The sequence below is a fragment of the Mustelus asterias genome, unplaced genomic scaffold (genome assembly GCF_964213995.1).
Source record: "Mustelus asterias unplaced genomic scaffold, sMusAst1.hap1.1 HAP1_SCAFFOLD_1729, whole genome shotgun sequence".
NCBI lineage: Eukaryota > Metazoa > Chordata > Chondrichthyes > Carcharhiniformes > Triakidae > Mustelus > Mustelus asterias.
In genome coordinates this window covers 25,090-43,311 of record NW_027591674.1, presented here as the reverse complement: position 1 = coordinate 43,311, position 18,222 = coordinate 25,090, and the positions used below count along the sequence as shown (strand labels likewise).

The 18,222-nt window shown below is 50.8% G+C and overlaps 1 protein-coding gene across 1 annotated transcript in view; it reads left to right on the top strand.

Annotated features, from left to right (window-relative positions):
- The window catches only part of LOC144488632 (aquaporin-10-like), a 39,522-nt gene that overhangs the window by 9,007 nt on the left and 12,293 nt on the right, over nucleotides 1-18,222 (top strand). Inside the window, exon 3 of the mRNA XM_078206698.1 lies at nucleotides 9,780-9,906. Coding sequence (XP_078062824.1) covers nucleotides 9,780-9,906 — 127 coding nt within the window. The remainder of the gene's footprint in view (nucleotides 1-9,779; nucleotides 9,907-18,222) is intronic.

The following is an 18,222-nucleotide window of genomic DNA, read 5'->3' as shown; positions in this document are numbered from 1 at the left end:
ACCGACCACAATCCCACCCAGGCCCTACCCCCACATATTTTACCCGCTAATCCCTCTAACCTACACATCCCAGGACTCTAAGGGGCAATTTTTAAACCTGGCCAATCAACCTAACCCGCACATCTTTGGACTGTGGGAGGAAACCGGAGCACCCGGGGGAAACCCACGCAGACACGAGGAGAATGTGCAAACTCCACACAGACAGTGACCCGAGCCGGGAATCGAACCCGGGACCCTGGAGCTGTGAAGCAGCAGTGCTAACCACTGTGCTACCGTGCCGCCCCTGTACACCACTCTTTGGTTATTACACTCATAGGTGATACTCTTATTGGGGTGTACCCATAGGATGCCATCCTCACATTTGCCAGCATCTGGTGGGGTGAACCACATATAACCGGGGTATCGGAGGCTGATCTTCTGGTCTTTGGTTGATGAGGTGTCTGTGGTTTGGTCTGAGATGAGGAGTCCCAGATAGCAGAGGAGTATGGAGTTCATTCTGGGGGAGATCAAGGTAGCACTTGTTAATTAGAAACATAGAAATAGAAACATAGAAAAACTACAGCACAAAACAGGCCCTTCGGCCCCACAAGTTGTGCCGAACATATCCCTATCTTTTAGGCCTACCTATAACCCTCCATCCTATTAAGTCCCATGTACTCATCCAGGAGTCTCTTAAAAGACCCTATTGAGTTTGCCTCCACCACCACTGACGGCAGCCGATTCCACTCGCCCACCACCCTCTGTGTGAAAAACTTCCCCCTGACATTTCCCCTGTACCTACCCCCCAGCACCCTAAACCTGTGTCCTCTCGTAGCAGCCATTTCCACCCTGGGAAGCAGCCTCTGAGAGTCCACCCGATCTATGCCTCTCAACATCTTATATACCTCTATTAGGTCTCCTCTCATCCTACGTCTCTCCAAGGAGAAAAGACCGAGCTCCCTCAGCCTATCCTCATAAGGCATGCCACTCAATCCAGGCAACATCCTTGTAAATCTCCTCTGCACCCTTTCAATCTTTTCCACATCCTTCCTGTAATGAGGCGACCAGAACTGAGCACAGTACTCCAAGTGGGGTCTGACGAGGGTCTTATATAGCTGCATCATTATCCCCGGACTCCTAAACTCAATCCCTCGATTGATAAAGGCCAGCACACCATACGCCTTCTTAACCACCTCCTCCACCTGCGGGGCCGGTTTTAGAGTCCTATGGACCCGGACCCCAAGGTCCTTCTGATCCTCTACAGTACTAAGAGTCTTTCCCTTTATATTGTACTCCTTCATCCCATTCGACCTGCCAAAATGGACCACGACGCATTTATCTGGGTTGAAGTCCATCTGCCACTTCTCCGCCCAGTCTTGCATCCTATCTATGTCCCTCTGTAACTTCTGACATCCCTCCAGACTATCCACAACCCCACCAACCTTCGTGTCGTCGGCAAACTTACCAACCCATCCCTCCGCTTCCTCATCCAGGTCATTTAATTCTTATTAACACCTGATTCTCTTTTCCTTTTCTTTACTAGAATGTCGTATGACTCCCGTATCTTTTTTTTAAAAAAACAAAGAAATAAGTAAATGAATAATAAAGGCCCAATCGTGTCAATCGAAGGGTTGGTCGGGAATCAGTGTTTAATGGGGTTGAATGGGGTAAGGAGTTGGCAGAGCGTGTGGGTATGTGGCATGTGTCCTTGTTGTTGGAGGACTAAGGCCCAGTATCACAATAGATCCTTCATCCCACAACCAAACTGTGGTGTGTCGGAAAATTATGACGCAGGATAATGTGGGCAGATAAGAAACCCTTTTCAATTGGGTGATGCGTGGACTGGACAGATAAAGCTATTTACAATCTGGACTGTGACGTCCTGATTCTTTCTCAGTGGAGGGAGCCTATATGGGTGGGCTTTGGCTGCCAGGTACCCACTGCATTACCACCTCTGGTAGTGAGCGTGGGTCAAACGGTTCTGGGAGTCCCGGTACCAGGGGCGCCACAGGGGGTAATGTTTGCGGGGTGCGCCATCCTTTTGGTCGCGCTCCCCTGGGTTAGGGTTTTATTCCTGATGCCCTGTAAATTGGGGCGGGAACCGCAGATTCGTGCGCTGTTCCTGGGGGTAGTAGGTGGGGGTTATAGTGGCTTGTCGGGCCGGTCCTTCGAGGGGCATGGGTCGGGGTCCATGGTCAGGGAACCGCTGAGATGGTCACGTGGGGTGGTGCCCTACAGTCCCGGGCAAAATGGTTGGGTTGCCCTCAGTTATAACACTGTGCTTGTGGGGGTGCATATCTGGGGTTGGTTTTATCTTGTCCCCTGTACCTGGGGTTGGGGATATATCGGGGTTCTGCGCGGGGCAGCGGTTTTCTGTATCGATGATTGGCAGGGGTTTATGGGGGTGAGTTTTCCTGTCCCCTGTTTCCACCTCCCCCTTCATTACACCAAACCGGGGCTGGGTCTGTGTGGATTGGGTTCATCTTTCCGTGTTTTGGGGGTGTCTGTTTGTCTGACCTCCCGTTCCCCCACACGAGTCATTTTGCGGATGGCCCAGGCTTCTGTGTGTGTATTATCATCGGGATCAAAATTCTCACAGGCTTTCCGACTCCCCTCGGTGGCGTGTGCTATCAGGGTCCGGGTCCATGTGGGCCGGTGGTGTGCATTTAATTGGACTCGATTTAATTGGCCAAAAACCGCAACAAATTGGTTCCATAGTCGGCCAGCATAGGCTGTCGGGTGCTCCCCTCTCTTTTGTTGGCAGTTGTTTAAGCCTTGTACCGGGTCATCCCTATTGTAGCCTATGGCAGCCAGAACGGCCGCCTTCATTCCTGGTAGGGTTCCCCCAGCCACGTTCTGGGGTTCGGGTAGGGCGGAACGGATGGCAGGACTTAGACATAACAGAATAAGTTTAACCTCTTCTGCCTCGTCTAGGCCGTTCAAAACACGATATTGGGTGACCTGGTCAAAGAGAGCATGTGGATCCCCGGAGGGTTCAAATATTCCAATCACTTTAGCTATGTCAGTGAGCTGGGTCATGGTGTATGGAGTGACATAAGTCACATTGTCCATCCTGTCGTTGGGTGGTGACCGGATTCATCGGTACAGGAACGGGATTAGTGACTGGATTTATCGGAATGGGAATTGGACTCGGAGCAGAGACTGAGTTTTCTAGGATAGGGGCCAGATTAGGCGGTGCCGTTGGTTCCACTCCCGGGAAGGGAGGTGGGGGTCTCCAGTCGGCAGTGACGCTAGCTGTTGCATAATGGCAGGCATCCTCTTCTAAATCCCCCCACTCTACCCCTGGGTCACTATCCCCTGTTTCGGTCGTGTATGCACACATTACACCCCTTTTTATGGCTGGTTGTGATTTTAAATCTTCAATCTCGCGCAGGCATTTGGAGTGGTCTGTTGCGCGGGCTGTATTTACTTTTCCTGCTTGGTGCAAAACTTTTACTGCAGCCTGTAGGTCGCTGCATTTGCGTTTAACTTCCTCTCCCTGTTGCAGCGCAGCCTCTCTCTCACGGACAGCACGCTGTGCCTTTTGGCAGGCTTTATCACATTGAGCCTGGAATTGGCTCATGTGTATCATATTAATCTGGTTCCTTTCCTCTCGTGTGCCTACCTCCCCTTCCAATTGTTGTATGCGTGTGGTAGCATTCATTAAGTCCTGCTTTAGTTGGGTTACCTAGGCCTCTCTGTCCCGTTTAACCCAGATAATCACCGCTTCTCTACCAAGGAGCTGTTCCAGGCAATCGCAATCGCCTTCCTAAGCTCGGGAGCCCTTTCACCCATTTCCTTATGGGCACGATTCCAACAATTCTCCCCCTCGGATCCCAGATCCGCTTTCGGGGCGTCACCCCACTGCACCCATTTGTGCCACTTATGGTTCAAATATAAACGGAGAACTTCCTCCCATTCAGCATGACTGGCCATAATTATTTCCTTTTAGGATTCGTCACTTGAGTATGGGTAAGGGATCGGGGTAGGGGTCCGGTTTTCACTAAATTCCCTCTCGTAGATTTTACCCAAATTCCCGAGACTGTTCCAGTTCGAACTACACAGTTTGTCCACCTCGTGTTACAGACACCGGGTTTATGGCCCAATTTACTGGTCGAATCTGTATCACTCACTTAAGACTGGCCGTCACGTGGGGCAGCTGCCCTCTTAATTCAGGCTCAGACGGAGTGTTGGAGAATACCGGGTTGAAGGTTCGACTTCGGAGCAACGTATCACTTCTTATCGAAGTCCCATCTGGGTCGCCATTGTTGTACCTGTTAATTCTCAGATACTTGCGACCAGTTTGCTATCTCCAAGGTTTTACCCCGGTGTCCATATTTGCAAGATGGACAAAGGACAAACACAAGTAAAGGTTCAACAAGTTTATTAATAATAACACTATTAACCCTTAAATTACCCACATAAAACAAGAGGATACCCCAGATTCAAGTATACTACCCGCAAAGATGGATTGGTTGAACTGCAGGCCCGATTCTCTGAGTCCCTCTGGTCTGTCGTCACGAAGGTGAGTCTCGATGGCCGCTTCTTCCTTCCTTCTCTGGTCAGTCTTCCGAATGGTCAAGTTCGCCTCCTTCATCGAGACCTCACTGCTGGTGTGTCTGAAATGTGTCCCTTTATCCCCAGCCTGCTTGCCTTTCCAGAAACTTCTCCGGCTTCCGGCCAATGAGGTCCCAGGAGGGGGTTCCAATACCCAGTGGGTTACTTGATGTCTGCCTGACAGGACACCAGGGTCCGTCCCCCAGGTGCCCATCTCCATGCTGTTGCTTACAAGTAACTGCAGGAACTTTCGGTGACAGAAAGTCTGGCTCGATCTGGGCTTCTAACAATAGACCGGTGCTTTTCAATGAGGTGCCATGATCTCCTGCTGAGTCTCAAGTAGAGTGTAACGACCTTTGATGGGTGGTTGATGGGTCAGGCGCAGACACATTTGTGTATTGTACAATCGGCCTGCCCGAGGTTTGACTGTGTTTGATTTCAATTTGCCCAATTCTTTAATTTAGGATATCCAATTTTATCAGCCTTAAAACATTCCCTGTTTATATCACCACACTGTCCCCCATCAAACACTCCCAGGACAGGTACAGCACGGGGTTAGATACAGAGTAAAGGTCCCTCTACACTGCCCCCCATCAAACACTCCCAGGACAGGTACAGCACGGGGTTAGATACAGAGTAAAGCTCCCTCTGCACTGTCCCCATCAAACACTCCCAGGACAGGTACAGCACGGGGTTAGATACAGAGTAAAGCTCCCTCTACACTGTCCCCATCAAACACTCCCAGGACAGGTTCAGCACGGGTTAGATACAGAGTAAAGCTCCCTCTACACTGTCCCCATCAAACACTCCCAGGACAGGTACAGCACGGGGTTAGATACAGAGTAAAGCTCCCTCTACACTGTCCCCATCAAACACTCCCAGGACAGGTACAGCACAGGGTTACATACAGAGTAAAGCTCCCTCTACACTGTCCTCCATCAAACACTCCCAGGACAGGTACAGCACAGGGTTAGATACAGAGTAAAGCTCCCTCTACACTGTCCTCCATCAAACACTCCCAGGACAGGTACAGCACAGGGTTAGATACAGAGTAAAGCTCCCTCTACACTGTCCCCCATTAAACACTCCCAGGACAGGTACAGCACGGGGTTAGATACAGAGTAAAGCGCCCTCTACACTGTCCCCCATTAAACACTCCCAGGACAGGTACAGCACGGGGTTAGACACAGAGTAAAGCTCCCTCTACACTGTCCCCCATCAAACACTCCCAGGACAGGTACAGCACGGGGTTAGATACAGAGTAAAGCTCCCTCTACACTGTCCCCATCGAACACTCCCAGGACAGGTACAGCACGGGGTTAGATACAGAGTAAAGCTCCCTCTACACTGTCCCCCATCAAACACTCCCAGGACAGGTACAGCACGGGGTTAGATACAGAGTAAAGCTCTCTCTACACTGTCCCTCATCAAACACTCCCAGGTCAGGTGCAGCACGGGGTTAGATACAGAGTAAAGCTCCCTCTACACTGTCCCCCATCAAACACTCCCAGGACAGGGACAGCACGGGGTTAGATACAGAGTAAAGCTCTCTCTACACTGTCCCCCATCAAACACTCCCAGGACAGGTACAGCACGGCGTTAGATACAGAGTAAAGCTCCCTCTACACTGTCCCCCATTAAACACTCCCAGGACAGGTACAGCACGGGGTTAGATACAGAGTAAAGCTCCCTCTACACTGTCCCCCATCAAACACTCCCAGGACAGGCACAGCACGGGGTTAGATACAGAGTAAAGCTCCCTCTACACTGTCCCCCATCAAACACTCCCAGGACAGGTACAGCACGGGGTTAGATACAGAGTAAAGCTCCCTCTACACTGTCCCCCATCAAACACTCCCAGGACAGGTACAGCACGGGGTTAGATACAGAGTAAAGCTCCCTCTACACTGTCCCCATCAAACACTCCCAGGACAGGTACAGCACGGGGTTAGATACAGAGTAAAGCTCCCTCTACACTGTCCCCCATCAAACACTCCCAGGACAGGGACAGCACGGGGTTAGATACAGAGTAAAGCTCCCTCTACACTGTCCCCCATCAAACACTCCCAGGACAGGTACAGCACGGGGTTAGATACAGAGTAAATCTCCCACTACACTGTCCCCCATCAAACACTCCCAGGACAGGTACAGCACGGGGTTAGATACAGAGTAAATCTCCCACTACACTGTCCCCCATCAAACACTCCCAGGACAGGTACAGCACGGGGTTAGATACAGAGTAAAGCTCCCTCTGCACTGTCCCCATCAAACACTCCCAGGACAGGTACAGCACGGGGTTAGATACAGAGTAAAGCTCCCTCTGCACTGTCCCCATCAAACACTCCCAGGACAGGTACAGCACGGGGTTAGATACAGAGTAAAGCTCCCTCTACACTGTCCCCCATCAAACACTCCCAGGACAGGTACAGCACGGGGTTAGATACAGAGTAAAGCTCCCTCTGCACTGTCCCCATCAAACACTCCCAGGACAGGTACAGCACGGGGTTAGATACAGAGTAAAGCTCCCTCTGCACTGTCCCCATCAAACACTCCCAGGACAGGTACAGCACGGGGTTAGATACAGAGTAAAGCTCCCTCTACACTGTCCCCATCAAACACTCCCAGGACAGGTTCAGCACGGGTTAGATACAGAGTAAAGCTCCCTCTACACTGTCCCCATCAAACACTCCCAGGACAGGTACAGCACGGGGTTAGATACAGAGTAAAGCTCCCTCTACACTGTCCCCATCAAACACTCCCAGGACAGGTACAGCACGGGGTTAGATACAGAGTAAAGCTCCCTCTACACTGTCCCCATCAAACACTCCCAGGACAGGTACAGCACGGGGTTAGATACAGAGTAAAGCTCCCTCTACACTGTCCCCCATCAAACACTCCCAGGACAGGTACAGCACGGCGTTAGATACAGAGTAAAGCTCTCTCTACACTGTCCCCATCAAACACTCCCAGGACAGGTGCAGCACGGGGTTAGATACAGAGTAAAGCTCCCTCTACACTGTCCCCCATCAAACACTCCCAGGACAGGGACAGCACGGGGTTGATACAGAGTAAAGCTCTCTCTACACTGTCCCCCATCAAACACTCCCAGGACAGGTACAGCACGGCGTTAGATACAGAGTAAAGCTCCCTCTACACTGTCCCCCATTAAACACTCCCAGGACAGGTACAGCACGGGGTTAGATACAGAGTAAAGCTCCCTCTACACTGTCCCCCATCAAACACTCCCAGGACAGGTACAGCACGGGGTTAGATACAGAGTAAAGCTCCCTCTACACTGTCCCCCATCAAACACTCCCAGGACAGGTACAGCACGGGGTTAGATACAGAGTAAAGCTCCCTCTACACTGTCCCCCATCAAACACTCCCAGGACAGGTACAGCACGGGGTTAGATACAGAGTAAAGCTCCCTCGACACTGTCCCCCATCAAACACTCACAGGACAGGTACAGCACGGGGTTAGATACAGAGTAAAGCTCCCTCTACACTGTCCCCCATCAAACACTCCCAGGACAGGAACAGCACGGGGTTAGATACAGAGTAAAGCTCCCTCTACACTGTCCCCCATCAAACACTCCCAGGACAGGTACAGCACGGGGTTAGATACAGAGTAAATCTCCCACTACACTGTCCCCCATCAAACACTCCCAGGACAGGTACAGCACGGGGTTAGATACAGAGTAAATCTCCCACTACACTGTCCCCCATCAAACACTCCCAGGACAGGTACAGCACGGGGTTAGATACAGAGTAAAGCTCCCTCTGCACTGTCCCCATCAAACACTCCCAGGACAGGTACAGCACGGGGTTAGATACAGAGTAAAGCTCCCTCTGCACTGTCCCCATCAAACACTCCCAGGACAGGTACAGCACGGGGTTAGATACAGAGTAAAGCTCCCTCTACACTGTCCCCCATCAAACACTCCCAGGACAGGTACAGCACGGGGTTAGATACAGAGTAAAGCTCCCTCTGCACTGTCCCCATCAAACACTCCCAGGACAGGTACAGCACGGGGTTAGATACAGAGTAAAGCTCCCTCTGCACTGTCCCCATCAAACACTCCCAGGACAGGTACAGCACGGGGTTAGATACAGAGTAAAGCTCCCTCTACACTGTCCCCATCAAACACTCCCAGGACAGGTTCAGCACGGGTTAGATACAGAGTAAAGCTCCCTCTACACTGTCCCCATCAAACACTCCCAGGACAGGTACAGCACGGGGTTAGATACAGAGTAAAGCTCCCTCTACACTGTCCCCATCAAACACTCCCAGGACAGGTACAGCACGGGGTTAGATACAGAGTAAAGCTCCCTCTACACTGTCCCCCATCAAACACTCCCAGGACAGGTACAGCACGGGGTTAGATACAGAGTAAAGCTCCCTCGACACTGTCCCCATCAAACACTCCCAGGACAGGTACAGCACGGGGTTAGATACAGAGTAAAGCTCCCTCTACACTGTCCCCATCAAACACTCCCAGGACAGGTACAGCACGGGGTTAGATACAGAGTAAAGCTCCCTCTACACTGTTCCCCATCAAACACTCCCAGGACAGGTACAGCACGGGGTTAGATACAGAGTAAAGCTCCCTCTACACTGTCCCCCATAAAACACTCCCAGGACAGGTACAGCACGGGGTTAGATACAGAGTAAAGCTCCCTCTACACTGTCCCCCATCAAACACTCCCAGGACAGGTACAGCACGGGGTTAGATACAGAGTAAAGCTCCCTCTACACTGTCACCCACCAAACACTCCCAGGACAGGTACAGCACGGGTTAGATACAGAGTAAAGCTCCCTCTACACTGTCCCCATCAAACACTCCCAGGACAGGTACAGCACGGGGTTAGATACAGAGTAAAGCTCCCTCTACACTGTCCCCATCAAACACTCCCAGGACAGGTACAGCACGGGGTTAGATACAGAGTAAAGCTCCCTCTACACTGTCCCCATCAAACACTCTCAGGACAGGTACAGCACGGGGTTAGATACAGAGTAAAGCTCCCTCTACACTGTCCCCCACCAAACACTCCCAGGACAGGTACAGCACGGGGTTAGATACAGAGTAAAGCTCCCTCTACACTGTCCCCATCAAACACTCCCAGGACAGGTACAGCACGGGGTTAGATACAGAGTAAAGCTCCCTCTACGTGATAATATCTGAACTCTCTCTCTCTCTCAGACGAATGCAACCCGTGTTGATAATAAACTTTTCCTTATTTAGTTGATGGGAACATCCACTGTCGCTCAAGTGGTGACGAGCTTTGACCAGAAGGGGACATACATTTCCATTAATTTTGGCTACGCAATAGGTGTTTTATTTGGCATCTACGTGTCGACAGGTGTCTCAGGTAAAGCATGACATCGACTAACAGATACCCGGGAGTGAGTTACAGACGGGAATCTAATCGAGGGGTTCGGGGTGGTTTATATATAGAATAACAGATACCCGGGAGTGAGTTACAGACTGGAATCTAATCGAGGGGTTCGGGGTGGTTTATATATAGAATAACAGATACCCGGGAGTGAGTTACAGACTGGAATCTAATCGAGGGGTTCGGGGTGGTTTATATATAGAATAACAGATACCCGGGAGTGAGTTACAGACTGGAATCTAATCGAGTGGTTCGGGGTGGTTTATATATAGAATAACAAATACCCGGGAGTGAGTTACAGACTGGAATCTAATCGAGGGGTTCGGGGTGGTTTATATATAGAATAACAGATACCCGGGAGTGAGTTACAGAGTGGAATCTAATCGAGGGGTTCAGGGTGGTTTATATATAGAATAACAGATACCCGGGAGTGAGTTACAGACTGGAATCTAATCGAGGGGTTCGGGGTGGTTTATATATAGAATAACAGATACCCGGGAGTGAGTTACAGACTGGAATCTAATCGAGGGGTTCGGGGTGGTTTATATATAGAATAACAGATACCCGGGAGTGAGTTACAGACTGGAATCTAATCGAGGGGTTCGGGGTGGTTTATATATAGAATAACAGATACCCGGGAGTGAGTTACAGATTGGAATCTAATCGAGGGGTTCAGGGTGGTTTATATATAGAATAACAGATACCCGGGAGTGAGTTACAGACTGGAATCTAATCGAGGGGTTCGGGGTGGTTTACATATAGAATAACAGATACCCGGGAGTGAGTTACAGACTGGAATCTAATCGAGGGGTTCGGGGTGGTTTACATATAGAATAACAGATACCCGGGAGTGAGTTACAGACTGGAATCTAATCGAGGGGTTCGGGGTGGTTTATATATAGAATAACAGATACCCAGGAGTGAGTTACAGACTGGAATCTAATCGAGGGGTTCGGGGTGGTTTACATATAGAATAACAGATACCCAGGAGTGAGTTACAGACTGGAATCTAATCGAGGGGTTCGGGGTGGTTTATATATAGAATAACAGATACCCGGGAGTGAGTTACAGACTGGAATCTAATCGAGGGGTTCGGGGTGGTTTACATATAGAATAACAGATACCCAGGAGTGAGTTACAGACTGGAATCTAATCGAGGGGTTCGGGGTGGTTTATATATAGAATAACAGATACCCAGGAGTGAGTTAGAGACTGGAATCTAATCGAGGGGTTCGGGGTGGTTTATATATAGAATAACAGATACCCGGGAGTGAGTTACAGACTGGAATCTAATCGAGGGGTTCGGGGTGGTTTATATATAGAATAACAGATACCCGGGAGTGAGGTACAGACTGGAATCTAATCGAGGGGTTCGGGGTGGTTTATATATAGAATAACAGATACCTGGGAGTGAGTTACAGACTGGAATCTAATCGAGGGGTTCGGGGTGGTTTATATATAGAATAACAGATACCCGGGAGTGAGGTACAGACTGGAATCTAATCGAGGGGTTCGGGGTGGTTTACATATAGAATAACAGATACCCGGGAGTGAGTTACAGACTGGAATCTAATCGAGGGGTTCGGGGTGGTTTATATATAGAATAACAGATACCCGGGAGTGAGTTACTGACTGGAATCTAATCGAGGGGTTCAGGGTGGTTTATATATAGAATAACCGATACGCAGGAGTGAGTTACAGACTGGAATCTAATCGAGGGGTTCGGGGTGGTTTATATATAGAATAACCGATACGCGGGAGTGAGTTACAGACTGGAATCTAATCGAGGGGTTCGGGGTGCTTTATATACAGAATAACAGATACCCGGGAGTGAGTTACAGACTGGAATCTAATCGAGGGGTTTGGGGTGGTTTATATATAGAATAACAGATACCCGGGAGGGAGTTACAGACTGGAATCTAATCGAGGGGTTTGGGGTGGTTTATATATAGAATAACAGATACCCGGGAGTGAGTTACAGACTGGAATCTAATCGAGGGGTTTGGGGTGGTTTATATATAGAATCACAGATACCCGGGAGTGAGTTACAGACTGGAATCTAATCGAGGGGTTCGGAGGGTGTGGTGAACCATCGTTGGTTCACCACTGGGGGTTGTTATTATGTTACTGTTGGGCTAGGGTGTTATTACTGTGGGGGTTGTACAATGTTGTTGGGTTAGGGTGTTTACCTGTTATAAGTGTTATCATGGCACACTCCAGTGGGGTCCCGCCTCCGGTGGCAGGGTATAAGACCCCCTGCTCCGGCAGGACCCCTTCAGTCTGAACTGGTGAATTCGTGTTAGTAGTTTCATTGTTACTGTATTAAAGCCTTCAATACTAAAGCCTTGATTCCAGGTGCTCATTGACGCGCATCAATTTAATACAGTAAACAGAGAGTATGGAACAGATCCTAAAACCGGATCGTCTGACACTGGACCCACGTGCGGTCGGTGCAGCTAACACGTTCGAACATTGGTGGAAGTGCTTCGAGGACTACCTGGCAGCCTCGGTAGCTATCACTACGGACAGTGATAGACTCCAGGTCCTCCACGCGAGGGTAAGCGACACGATTTACCTAGCCATTCGTGCAGCTCCCACTTACCAGGGTGCCGTCGAGCTCCTAAAGAATAGGTACATTACGCCACCCAACGAGATTCACGCTCGTTACCTCCTCGCTACACGACGTCGGCAGTCGGGCGAAACCATGGAGGACTACGCCAATGAGCTCCTGCAGCTTGCCAGGGGTTGCGACTGTAAGGACGTCTCCGCCGAGCAGTACATGTACGACCTCGCCCGAGACGCGTTCGTAGCAGGGGTAGGGTCCTCGTACATCAGGCTTAAATTACTAGAAAAGGGGAAACTCAACTTGACCCAGGCAATGGGGATGGCCGTGAGGTTGGAGGCGGCGTCGAAGAGCTTGGCGCTGTACCCCGAGGACCACGTGCAGTCAACGTGGTTGGAGCAAGCTCTGCTCCCTCCTCGCCCCGTGAACCCGCGCTCCCAGATCGATTCGACGACGGCGGCAGCTCCAGGTGGCCAGCGATGCTATTTTTGCGGTGGGGCCAAGCATCCACGGCAACAGTGTCCGGCAAGAACGGCAATCTGCAGCCAGTGCGGTAAAAAAGGCCACTACGGCAAAGTCTGCAGGTCCAAACCTAAAAACGGCAGTGCAGCTTGTAACCCTCCAGAACGGTGACCATCTCTTTCGGCGCCGCAGTACCCACGAGGTCCGACCACGTGCGATCTCAGGACGGCGCCATCGTGGCAAACAGAGGAGGAGGAAGACCACCAGGAGTCGCTGCGCTTGGCGCCCTCGCCCACGTGCGATTCATGGGGGCGGCCATCATGGTCCACGACGACTAGGAGCGACCAGCAGGGGTCCTCAGCATCCACATCGGCAGCATGCAGCAGCGACCAGCAGGGGTCCTCAGCATCCACATCGGCAGCATGCAGTGACGCCCAGGGGCCAACGGTGGCGTCGATCTCTCTGGATCAGACCAGGCATTACAGACTGGAACATTCCATGATGGAGGTAAAGGTTAGTGGCAGAACTGTGAATTGTCTGTTTGACAGTGGGAGCACCGAAAGTTTCATACACCCTGAAACTGCTAAAAGGTGTGGACTCCGGGTTCTCCCTGCCAAACAGACAATTTCCATGGCATCACAGTCCCGGTCTGTACCGATCCAAGGACGATGTATGGTAACTCTTGAGGTACAGGGCACAGTTTACGAGCAATACAGGCTCCTTGTGCTACCTCACCTTTGCGCGCCAATTCTCCTCGGACTAAACTTTATGGTCCACATGAAGAGTGTGATCCTACAGTACGGTGGGCCACTCCCTTCACTGGCAGTAGGGAACCAGCCGCAGCCTCCAAATTGCCCAAAGCGCCCCGCGTGCAATCTATCCACCCTGAAGATCACGACACCATCCCTTTTTAAAAATCTGGTACCTGGCTGCAAGCCCATCGCTACTAAAAGTAGGCGTTACAGCGCTGAGGACCGGATCTTTATTAGATCTGAGGTTCAGCGGCTCCTCAAGGAAGGGATCATACAGGCCAGTGCTAGTCCGTGGAGAGCGCAGGTCGTGGTAGTCAAAAGCGGGAACAAACCTCGGATGGTCATCGACTATAGTCAGACCATTAATAGATACACGCAGCTGGATGCGTATCCTCTCCCGCGCATTTCTGATATGGTCAATCAGATTGCGCAGTACCGAGTGTTTTCTACCATAGACCTTAAGTCCGCCTACCATCAACTCCCCATCCGCCCAGAGGACCGACAATATACGGCCTTTGAGGCGGATGGTCGTCTATACCAATTCCTCAGGGTTCCATTTGGTGTCACCAATGGGGTCTCGGTCTTCCAGCGTGCTATGGACCGAATGGTGGACCAGAACGGGTTGCGGGCTACCTTCCCGTACCTGGATAACGTCACCATCTGCGGCCATGACCAGCAGGACCACGACACGAATCTCCAACACTTTCTGCGCACTGCATCTCGCCTGAATCTGACCTATAACAGGGAGAAGTGCGTATTCCGTACGCGTAAGTTAGCCATCCTCGGATACGTGGTGGAAAACGGGGTCATTGGCCCTGATCCAGACCGTATGCGACCACTCACTGAACTTCCCTTGCCCGCTAGCACGAAAGCACTGAGGAGATGCCTCGGGTTCTTTTCGTATTATGCACAGTGGGTCCCCAACTACGCGGACAAAGCTCGTCCGCTCATTAAGTCCACGACCTTCCCACTTACGCCGGAGGCCCAATTGGCCTTCAAGGTTTTGAAAAGCGACATCTCGAAAGCCACGATGCACGCGGTGGATGAATCCATCCCTTTCCAGGTGGAGAGTGATGCATCGGACTTCGCCCTAGCCGCCACACTAAACCAGGCAGGCAGGCCCGTCGCGTTTTTTTCCCGCACCCTTCAAGGCCCAGAGATTCGGCACTCAGCGGTGGAGAAGGAGGCTCAGGCCATTGTGGAGGCAGTCAGACACTGGCGCCATTACCTGGCAGGTAAGCGGTTCACCCTGATCACGGATCAACGATCCGTGGCGTTTATGTTCAGTAACACGCAGAGGGGCAAGATCAAGAACGATAAGATCTTGCGGTGGAGAATTGAGCTCTCCACCTATAATTACGATATTATGTATCGTCCAGGGAAGCTCAATGAGCCCTCGGATGCCCTCTCGCGCGGAACATGCGCCATCATGCAGGAGGACCGCTTGAAGGCTCTCCACAATGATCTGTGTCATCCTGGAGTCACCAGACTCTACCACTTCATCAAAGCCCGCAACCTGCCCTACTCGGTGGAGGATGTCAGGTCAGTTACTAGAAGCTGTCGGATTTGCGCAGAATGCAAACCACACTTTTATCGACCAGACCGGGCACAATTGGTCAAGGCCACTCGCCCTTTTGAGAGGCTGAGTGTGGATTTTAAGGGCCCCCTTCCCTCAACGGACCGGAATGTCTATTTTCTCAATATAATAGACGAATATTCCCGGTTTCCGTTTGTTTTCCCCTGTGCGGACACGTCAACTGCCACCGTCATCAAGGTTTTCAGTGAACTTTTTACCCTGTTCGGGTACCCCTGCTATATTCATAGCGACAGGGGCTCGTCGTTCATGAGCAACGACTTGAGGCAATTCCTGCTCTCATTCGGGATTGCCTCTAGTAGAACCACGAGCTACAACCCTAGGGGTAACGGACAGGTGGAAAGGGAGAATGCTACAGTCTGGAAGGCTGTCCTACTGGCACTGAAATCCAGGGGCCTTCCAGTCTCCCGTTGGCAGGAGGTCCTTCCAAATGCGCTCCATGCTATCCGCTCCCTCCTGTGTACGGCAACCAATGCTACTCCCCACGAGAGGATGTTCTCATTCCCTCGGAAGTCGTCCTCGGGGACCTCATTGCCAGCCTGGTTGACGTACCCAGGACCCGTCCTTCTGCGGCGCCATGTGAGGGCTCGCAAGTCCGACCCCTTGGTCGAACCGGTCCAACTCCTCCACGCCAACCCTCAGTATGCCTATGTGGCATATCCTGACGGGCGAGAGGACACTGTCTCCATTAGAGACCTGGCGCCCGCAGGGGACGTAGCAACCCCTGTCGCTCCTATTCCCCCAGTCACAGATCCACTACTCCTCATTACTTCCCCAGACGTGGCGCGGTCAGCACCGGGACCAGTGCATAACACTTTTACTCCCATGTACAGCTTGCCTGAGACTCGGAGATCGGCGCCACCATCATCATCATCACCACCACCACTACCACCAAACGTTCCAGGATCCCCTGCACCATCGCCTCACCAGGGCCGGCCGGCCCGGGAGTCCTTGAGGGGACAGCCAGAGGTTACTTTGAGAGAGCTACCACAAGCACCTGCTCCGTTTTCGCAACCGGTGTTGAAGAGATCGGCACCTGCTCCGGTTTCGCAACCGGTGTTGAGGAGATCGCAGCGTCGGTGCGGTCCTCCAGACCGTCTGGACTTGTGAATCCTGTTATTTTTTTTGTTATTGTCTGTTTTCGTCCACCCCGCCACCTTTTGTTCCTAAAGGAGGGGTGAATGTGGTGAACCATCGTTGGTTCACCACTGGGGGTTGTTATTATGTTACTGTTGGGCTAGGGTGTTGTTACTGTGGGGGTTGTACTATGTTGTTGGGTTAGGGTGTTTACCTGTTATAAGTGTTATCATGGCACATTCCAGTGGGGTTCCGCCTCCGGTGGCAGGGTATAAGACCCCCTGCTCCGGCAGGACCCCTTCAGTCTGAACTGGTGTATTCGTGTTAGTAGTTTCATTGTTACTGTATTAAAGCCTTCAATACCAAAGCCTTGATTCCAGGTGCTCATTGACGCGCATCAGGGGGGTTTATATATAGAATAACAGATACCCGGGAGTGAGTTACAGACTGGAATCTAATTGAGGGGTTCGGGGTGGTTTATATATAGAATAACAGATACCCGGGAGTGAGTTACAGACTGGAATCTAATCGAGGGGTTCGGGGTGGTTTATATATAGAATAACAGGTACCCGGGAGTGAGTAACAGACTGGAATGTAATCGAGGGGTTCGGGGTGGTTTATATATAGAATAACAGATACCTGGGGGTGAGTTACAGACTGGAATCTAATCGGGGGGTTCGGGGTGGTTTAAATAGGGAATAACAGATACCCGGGAGTGAGTTACAGACTGGAATCTAATCGAGGGGTTCGGGGTGGTTTATATATAGAATAACAGATACCCGGGAGTGAGTTACAGACTGGAATCTAATCGAGGGGTTCAGGGTGGTTTATATATAGAATAATAGATACCCGGGAGTGAGTTACAGACGGAATCTAATCGAGGTGTTCGGGGTGGTTTATATATAGAATAACAGATAGCGGGGAGTGAGTTACAGACTGGAATCTAATCGAGGGGTTCGGGGTGGTTTATATATAGAATAACAGATACCCGGGAGTGAGTTACAGACTGGAATCTAATCGAGGGGTTCGGGGTGGTTTATATATAGACTAACAGATACCCGGAGTGAGTTACAGACTGAAATCGAATCGAGGGGTTCAGGGTGGTTTATATATAGAATAACAGATACCCGGGAGTGTGTTACAGACTGGAATCTAATCGAGGGGTTCAGGGTGGTTTATATATAGAATAACAGATACCCGGGAGTGTGTTACAGCCAGGAATCTAATCGAGGGGTTCGGGGTGTTTTATATATAGAATAACAGATACCCGGGAGTGAGTTACAGACTGGAATCTGATCGAGGGGTTCGGGGTGGTTTATATATAGAATAACAGATACCCAGGTGTGAGTTACAGACTGGAATCTAATCGAGAGGTTCAGGGTGGTTTATATATAGAATAACAGATACCCGGGAGTGAGTTAGAGACTGGAATGTAATCGAGGGGTTCGGGGTGGTTTATATATAGAATAACAGATACCCGGGAGTGAGTTACAGACTGGAATCTAATCGAGGGGTTCGGGGCGGTTTATATATAGAATAACAGATACCCGGGAGTGAGTTACTGACTGGAATCTAATCGAGGGGCTCAGGGTGGTTTATATATAGAATAACAGATACCCGGGAGTGAGTTACAGACTGGAAGCTAATCGAGGGGTTCGGGGTGGTTTATATATAGAATAACAGATACCCAGGTGTGAGTTACAGACTGGAATCTAATCGAGGGGTTCGGGGTGGTTTATATATAGAATAACAGATACCCGGGAGTGAGTTACAGACTGGAATCTAATCGAGGGGTTCGGGGTGGTTTATATATAGAATAACAGATACCCGGGAGTGAGTTACAG